This window comes from Berghia stephanieae, chromosome 1 (assembly GCF_034508935.2).
Source record: "Berghia stephanieae isolate SIO BIC M18660-M18661 chromosome 1, UCSD_Bste_1.3, whole genome shotgun sequence".
Lineage (NCBI taxonomy): Eukaryota > Metazoa > Mollusca > Gastropoda > Nudibranchia > Aeolidiidae > Berghia > Berghia stephanieae.
This window is the reverse complement of record NC_088360.1, coordinates 30,394,600-30,402,936: the sequence shown is the minus strand read 5'-3', so window position 1 is coordinate 30,402,936 and position 8,337 is coordinate 30,394,600. Positions and strand designations below refer to the sequence as shown.

The 8,337-nt window shown below is 36.8% G+C and overlaps 1 protein-coding gene across 3 annotated transcripts in view; it reads left to right on the top strand.

Moving 5' to 3' along the window:
* The first annotated feature begins 265 nt into the window (after positions 1-265).
* LOC144971550 (uncharacterized) overlaps positions 266-8,337 on the top strand; it is a 19,274-nt gene continuing 11,202 nt past the window's right edge. For 2 of the 3 annotated variants that reach the window (XM_078912591.1, XM_078912581.1), the window contains exons 1-3: positions 266-314; positions 1,138-1,494; positions 7,643-7,829. In XM_078912591.1, coding sequence (XP_078768717.1) covers positions 7,651-7,829 — 179 coding nt within the window. In that variant the 5' untranslated portion in view covers positions 266-314; positions 1,138-1,494; positions 7,643-7,650. Of the gene's footprint in view, positions 315-635; positions 1,495-7,642; positions 7,830-8,337 lie in introns of those variants that run through there. The other variant, XM_078912573.1, reaches the window with a different exon arrangement.

Sequence of the window (8,337 nt, the reverse complement as noted above, 5' to 3'; positions counted from 1 at the left end):
CATGGGTCATTCTAGTCGAAGGATATTCGAAGGACGAGTTTTCTGTCATAATATGAAATATGTGTTTTTTTCGAGTGTGACTTTGTGGTCAATCATTTCCTATCTTGGGTAATAATAAGACGTTACTATATTTAAACACACACAAAAACACATAGAAACACATACACACACCCATCCACCCACCCACCCACAAACACACACACACACAAACACACACACACACACACATAATAATAATATGTTAAGGTGGCCCAAGGGAGTTGGTACATACCAATATTTAGACCTAAACATGTGACTGGATAGTTATAGTCGAAGTAAGATATTCAAATGTAAAACAAAAATCATCAAAAGGAAACACTTGCCGTTTATATTTCCAGTGACCGTAGTCTATCAACAATAAAACTCAAATGTGCCTAAATCGACATGCACCTATATACAGGTCTGACATCCGAACACACTTATGGGCCTAGTTTAACATTGTTGTAATGAACAATATATATTTTGCGTCATTCTTCGAGATTTCCATTACAACAAAAAGCCCATAAGGAGTTGGGTTATCAGACCTGAAAATAAGTGCACGTCGGCCTAAATACATTATATATTATTTACAAACGTTTTTGTCTTTTCGTGCTTAGCATTGTTAATGTGTTCCATCGTCTGACAGTGGTATTATAACGTTAGAGTGAACCAGGGCAGATAATTATGCAGGATTTTATGCCTAAATTATGACAATTTCGTAGTTTAAAATACATTTTACTGTGAAGATTGAATGAAACAATTTCTTACTCCATTCGAATCATATCAAATACCCTTGTCGTTCTAATCATGTTGATTTTAAATTCAATTTAAAATAAACTGACAAAAAAAAGCCAAAACAAACAAACAAACCGTGAGCAGTTTTAATATAGAACAATATCCATTTAAAGGTGCTCAAAGCGCTTTAATTGATGTTTAATTATTTAGAAGTCTGATAACCAGTTGTTATGGGATCGTTGTTGTAATATTTTCAATCCAACACGAAATATTCTCCATTACAACAAATGTTAAAACAGCCCCATAACTGCATTCGGCTTATCAGACCCGATAAAATGTACACGTAGCCTTTAACACGTTGCTATTTCCACCGACATAATACAGGACACAGATTGTTAGTGACAAATGAAGTGGTCAATCCATCATCTGGACAACAAGAAATGTTTAAGTGACACTAACTGACCAGGGACTAATTTCATTCTTTTTTTTACCTTTGTGTCTATCTAGATGTAGCATCTTTATTTCTCGGTGGATTACAGTCAAGTTCATGGAGTCTGTTAGAATATACCGTTTCCTTCTTATATCTGATTACAGGATGTCCTTCTAGGTCTAAGGCCTCTAATGTGAGCTGACAGCAGAGATGTGTTGAAAAAGGAGTTGAACTGTGCCTATTGATACGTGGTTTGGAGCTAATTTTAATAGACATTGTATTGGATATTTGGTGAATAATTCGAATTTTAGGTAAGTTTTTAATGGGAGCAATCTATAGATAGTATGCGCTTGGCTAAGAAGCTCATAACAATGCCATACGGAAGTATAACGGACCAACACACAAAACTGTGTGTATCCATGAACGTTTATAGTCGGGTTAAAACAGTTGAGTGAGCATGGGATGGCAAAAACAATAACAAAGACCTGAGTGACGTCATTTTCGAACTATTTATATTCATGTTTTCGTCCAACCGAATCATCAATCACATGATTTGTTAATGTCCAACGATTGGATATTTCTTAACAAATGTATACTCGCTGCTTTGTTTATGAAAGTTGTGAACATTCCTGTGTGTCATGCTGAATAAAATGACCAATCGTGATGTTGGATATTTCAAATCTGTGAACACTTTTCACTATGTGGGTCAATTTGAGTACATTTTACAATATGATCAATGACATCCAGCACATGGAAAGGTCATATAGATCATCCCCATTATGATTATTCAGCTTTTGATTGAGTTTATTTTATATAGCGCAATATCCACTAAACGTAATTAAAGCGCTTTACAATGGGTCCCTGACCAATAGCAACACGTAACATATAGAACGAGACATGACGCCTGTTTGGCGACATTACAATTTTTTTTCGGACAAAGACAACGCTGTTAACGGCCAGGTACTCATTCAGTACTCAGTCAGGGAATGTGAGTATAGAGCCTTTGCCATGGACTCAACAATGCACCGAGCGAGGCTCGAACCCAGGACCTTCCGATCCGAAAGCGAGTGCCACACCACAAGACAAAATAGCCGCATACTATAACATCCCCTTCCTCCTTTGTTCCTATGAGAGTACGGGCCAGATTTGTCTAACATTAAATCGTGTTTCGACACGACGAAGGAACATAATTTATGATAAACGTCATACACCTAATAAATGTTATGCATTTAAGTAAATACTCATATCAAGTAAATACATATGCCAGCCAATTTACAATTAAATTGATATAGATAGAATGAAGTTGCGTCACTCCTGTCTTTGTTATTGTTTTTTTTTGCCATCCACGTTTATGAGTAATTCTCACTAATCTGTATTCACCTGACTAGCTATAAATTTGAAGATTACACATAGTTTTGTGTGTACTGCGCATACTATCTATCGATTGTCTGAGCTTGGCTAAGAAACTCACACCATTGCCCTCCGGAAGTGTGAGCTTGGCTAAGAAGCTCACAACATTGCCATCCGGAAGTATAACGGACCAACACACAAAACTATTTGAAACTATGAACTTTTATAGTTTGGTTAATACAGTTTAGTGAGAATTACTCATAAATGTGGATGGCAAAAAACAATAACAAAGACCTGAGTGACGTCATCTTCATTCTGTCTATACGATAGTGGGAACTAATCACCCGACAGGCTGTCTAACAAAAATAATAAATAGCCGAGTGACGTCAACTTCATTCCTTGTGTCTCTAAGCTCAAGTGTTTGTGAAAAGCCACTCCATTTCATTTCCGCAAATCCAGATATCCAAATTTCATTGTCAGAGACGCCAGTCTTCACGAGGTTTTATATTTATTTAATGTGACCTTTTTTTTTCTCAATTTAACCAGAAAGCTGCCGTCATCTGGAAAAATAAAATAGAATAGGAATTTTAAAATTGGCCAGATAGCTTGTTCTTCAAATATCGATCGATATAAATGACCCTCATTTTAACAAAATCTCTCAAACCTGGGACCTCTCGAGGTCCCAGGTTTGAGAGTTTTTGCCAAGATGAGGCTCATTTAAATCGATCGATATTTGAAGGACGAGTTTTCTGGCCAAATTTTGAAATCCGTGTTTTTCCAGAGTAGGGCAGTTAGCTGGTGACAGACCATCAGAAAGGATTTTGTTATTTGCGTTGAAGTTCGTCGAGTGTTATTAGAACAAATAAGAATTAACCAATGAGGAATTCGCACTGAAGAGAATTCATTTATTTTGGACAAACTTGAATGTTTACAAATTGCAAAATCCACGAAACGTGCTCAAAGCGCTTTACAAGGTGTCCCTGGTCAACAGCAACACTTAACATTTAGGACGGGACATGACGCCAGTTAGGCGATATTACAATTTTTCGGATAGAGACAATGCTATTAACGGCCAGGTGAGAGAATGTTCGTAAAGAGCCTTTTCCAAGGACTCAACTATGCGCCGAGCGAGGCTCTAACCCACGACATTCCGATCCGAGAGCGAGTGTCATACCACTAGACCCTAGGACTTCATATAGATGTCACTGACTGGACCACATAGCTGCACAGAGCCAATCCAGACTTTTCGGGTTCCCAAACATGGTGACCGATCAAACGGTGTTACATCGGAGTGAACCTTATTCTTAGAATTGACTTTTTTTAGATGAACTTTCTACAATAATAAATGTCATATTCTGGTGTACTCTGAACACATCCCCCTTTCCCCCACCCCTCCCCCCATCCCCTAAAAAAAATAAAACCAAACAAAACAAAAATAAATATCAAACAAAAACAACAACAAAACCAAGTGCTAATTAAAGATTTTGGCTAGAAAAATCATCCTTCAAATATCGATCGATTAAACTGACTCTCATCTTGGCAAAAACTCTCAAATCTGGCACTTCGCGAAATATTAGCGATAGTGAATTTGAACTCCCCCCCCCCCCTCCCTACCCGCACCCCTCTCTTTATCTTAAAAACAAATTACACACCAATCCCGTAATTACCAGTTCGCCACAAAAATATTCAAATACTTTGTTATTGGGGGGGGGGGGGGGGGGGGGGGGGGAACCAGGGAGGAAATCCGTTTTTATCTTTTTCACATAAGATTTTTTAAAAAGTACTTTGCACATGAATTAACTACTATATATTGTACATAAAAATTGACATATCTCACTGTTTCATTAAATATGAATATCAAATATGCTTAAGAGAACAGAAAACAGATATGAACCAGTCCTGAGAAGATAATAATAATAATGTATCTTTATTGTCCGCAAAAAAGTGGCAATTTGTCATTTGGTTACATAGATGCCACTTGTGTCAAAAGAGACTATCAAACATTCAAATATGTCTTTGTTCCCTTGTGCTCTGGCAGATTATTCTAGATTGTTTACTATCCATGTTCGTGAGTAATTTTCACTAAACTGTATTAACTCACTCAACCCTAACACCGACTTTATCCGTAGTTTACCCGGGGTGACTTTTACCCCATGCCTATTTATTACATTTTTCTGAGACAAATTATAGGCGTCCTATCAAAGCTAATGTTCTTAATTTTTACATGTTTATGGTAGTTGAATATCTATGCACATTCTCATTTTTAATACATTTTTTTTCCAATTTTGAAACGCGGCAACAATCTATAGGATTGAGTGAGTAAACCATGTTTAAGGTTACACATAGATTTGTGTGTTGGTCCGTTATATATCCGAATTGCAATGTGGTGAATTTTTTAACCAAGCGCACAGCACCTATATATGGAATGAAATTAACGTCACTCAAGTCTTTGTTATCGCTTGTAGACAGCGATGTTGATGGTTAGTTCTCATTAAATTATATCAAAAAGACGATAAACTTTCAAGGTTGCACATAGTTTTGTTAGTAGATATACATATGTTATATCCGGCTTGTGGATGTTGTGATGATTTTACCTAAACACACATCATCGATTTTCTTTGTATGTGTAGCAACTTAGAGCACTGTAGAGTGTTTTATAGATAGAATGCGCTTGGCTAAGAAGTTCACAACATTGCCATCCGGAAGTATAACGGACCAACACACAAAACTGTGTGTAACATTAAACGTTTATAGTCTGGTTATTATAGTTTTGTGAGAATTACTCATAAACGCGGATGGCAAAAAAAAAAAAAACAATAACAAAGACCAGAGTGACGTCAACTTCATTCTATCTATAAATTAATAATCACAATACATTCTATCGGTACTTTCGACATTGCCTAAATTGTACTTGAACTTTGATCCAAAGCCTGATGAAAATTTTTGATTACAAATTATCTTGACCCCAATATTTCCTATCGATGTCGTTGACCTGACTTTGTACAGACAAATCCGTGTTTTGTGGACACGTTGATAAAGGTCTAATTCCATTTACCCGACGTGCACTTATTTGCAGGTCTGATAACCCAATTCCTTATGGGCTCATTGTTGTAATGGAAATCTCAAAAAATGATACAAAATATTGTCCATAACAACAATAATAAACTTGGTCCATAAGAGTGTTCAGATGCCAGACAATAAAAAAAAATAATGAAATTGAGCTTTATATAGAGCAATATCCACAAAATGTGCTCAAAGCGCTTTACAAGGGGTCCCCGGTCAACAGCAACATTTAACATGTAGGACGGGACATGACGCCTGTTAGCCGATATTACAATTTTTCGGACAAAGACAACGCTGTTAACGACCAGGTTCTCATTTTACACCTGAGTATGGTGAGAGAAAGTGAGTAAAGAGTCTTTTCCAAGGACTCACTATGCGCCCAGCGCGAGGCTCGAACCCAGGACCTTCCGATCCGACAGCGAGTGTCATACCACAAGACCACATAGCCGCACAGACCTGCATATATGTACACGTTTTACTTACCGTTAACCGATGTCACATGACGCTAAATGAATAAATAAAAACATTTATCAGAGAATTTCAAGGGATCAGCCATGCTCAAGGCGCTTCACAATATTTCATTTATTCCCCAGTCAGCCCAAATGGAACCAGATTTCTGTTTCATGCAGTACCAGTCACCTGTTAGGCCTCTCTTTGTACGAACACTCTTACAATATTTCTCATTGCCTATAGCCCGGCACTTATTCACACCTGAGTCGACTTGGGTAATGCGACTTAACTCTCTCACTACCGGCAATTTTCAGGATTTTACCCAACAATTCACATCCAACACACACAAAAACAGAAAATTCTTGCACCAATTTTCTTGAGCAAAACAACCTCTACAACTACAACTCAGTAATTCATTTGCTTGGAATTTTGTCATCTATCAACAAAAACAAAACAAAACAAAAAAATCTTGAGCTTTTATATAGTGCAATATCCACTAAACGTGCTCAATGCGCTTTACAGAGTGCCCCTAGTCAAGAGCAACACGTAACATGTAGAACAAGAAAGACGCCGTTGTTAGGCGATATTACAATTTTGTTTTCAGACAGAGACAACGCTTTTAACGACCAGGTACTTATTTTACACCTGAGTACGGTGTGAACCAGATATTAATTAAATCGATGTTAAAGATTCAATGACCAGGAATAGGAAACATTATTTTTGTCCCTTATACACGATACAACGTAACCTACTCACTATAAAAATAATTCGACTTTTACGCATCAAATAACCCCAAAATAATACCGTTTTATGACGATGAGTCACAAATTGTAACCTTAAAATATAACGTCCCGTTTAACCGAAAGTAAAAATATATGAAAAAGTGTTTATGAAACAGTGCTTGATAAAACAGAAAGAAAAATAGAAGAAAAAAAAAACCATCCCAAAATTAATTAGTCTGTTTCTACTATAGGCCATTCGAAGTAGACTTTTTTGGGATGTTTGTTTCTTTCTTTCTTGTGTTTCTTTCTGTTTTGTCTACCACTGTTTCATACACACTTTGACAGATCTTTCCCCCCATGGCCGGATATCGTAGCTGGGAGGGAAACAGCCAAATGTATAGCTAGAGTTTTAGGAGGTGATATTTTAAACATCTTGTAAATCATCTCTTTGTTATGCACTGTATTCTTGTTATTTACATATATTTATATACGATTTGTAAACATTTGGGTGTGTTCCTCTTAATCGGGACCCGTGCTTGTTTCTGGATGAGGCATTTAGGTGATCTCAAACTAAGTACATTGATAGTGTACTCTGTTTCCTATTTGAACCAATTCCCGTTTGTCTTTGCTTTTCTTAAGTGCATTAATTGTAATTCTAGAACTTTTTAGTAACTCATTATCTTCCTTTTTCCTGGCCGTGAAATGACATAAATGTGTTGCAAACGCCGTAAAACCCTTAAAAACAAATACAAACAAAACAAACAAACATAAAATAAATAAATAAAAAATGCCAGCTCCCTCAGTTTTTCCCGTTTAACCGGTTTTCTTCTCCCTGTTTTTTTTTTTTTTTTTTTTTTTTCTAATTGCCCTCCAGGCTTGACAATGACAGAAAGCCCCAATGACAAATCACGGGCCTCAAATAAACTTGGAATAAATCGCCCCCGTGTGCTGTCGTCGTCGTCGCCTCCCGCCATCCAGGCCCAAACGACGTCTGGGGGCTGTGTCAGCAAGAAGCCTTTGGTAGTTGGAGGGAATACCGTATCGGATCAAAGAACAACCAGGTGAGAAAGTTTTCTATGCTTGATTGGTTCAAGTGTTGGATAGATAGGAAGGGATACTATAACTATTCAATAGAGTTTCGATGTGTTCAAAGAAATATTTTTGACTCGGACATAAATGTGGAAGGATTCATGATATTTAAACTACTGGAGGTAAGATCACAAATAAATAATAATAAAGCGTTATTTATATAGCGCCCAACTTCCACATATGTGCTCAGCGGCACTTTAAAATATTAATTGTCATTCAAACATTCATTCTTTGATAATATTTAGAATATATATGAAGAAACAAACACATACATATTCACACAAACTTTAACACAGATACATTTACATTCATACACGAACATACACACATATACTTACACCAATATTACTTACTAACTTTAGTAACTTATTCTAACGAAAGACATTTGAATTGATTAATTACAACAACAACAACTTGAGCTTTTATATAGCGCAATATCCACTAAACGTGCTCAAAGCGCTTTACAAGGGGTCCCTGGCC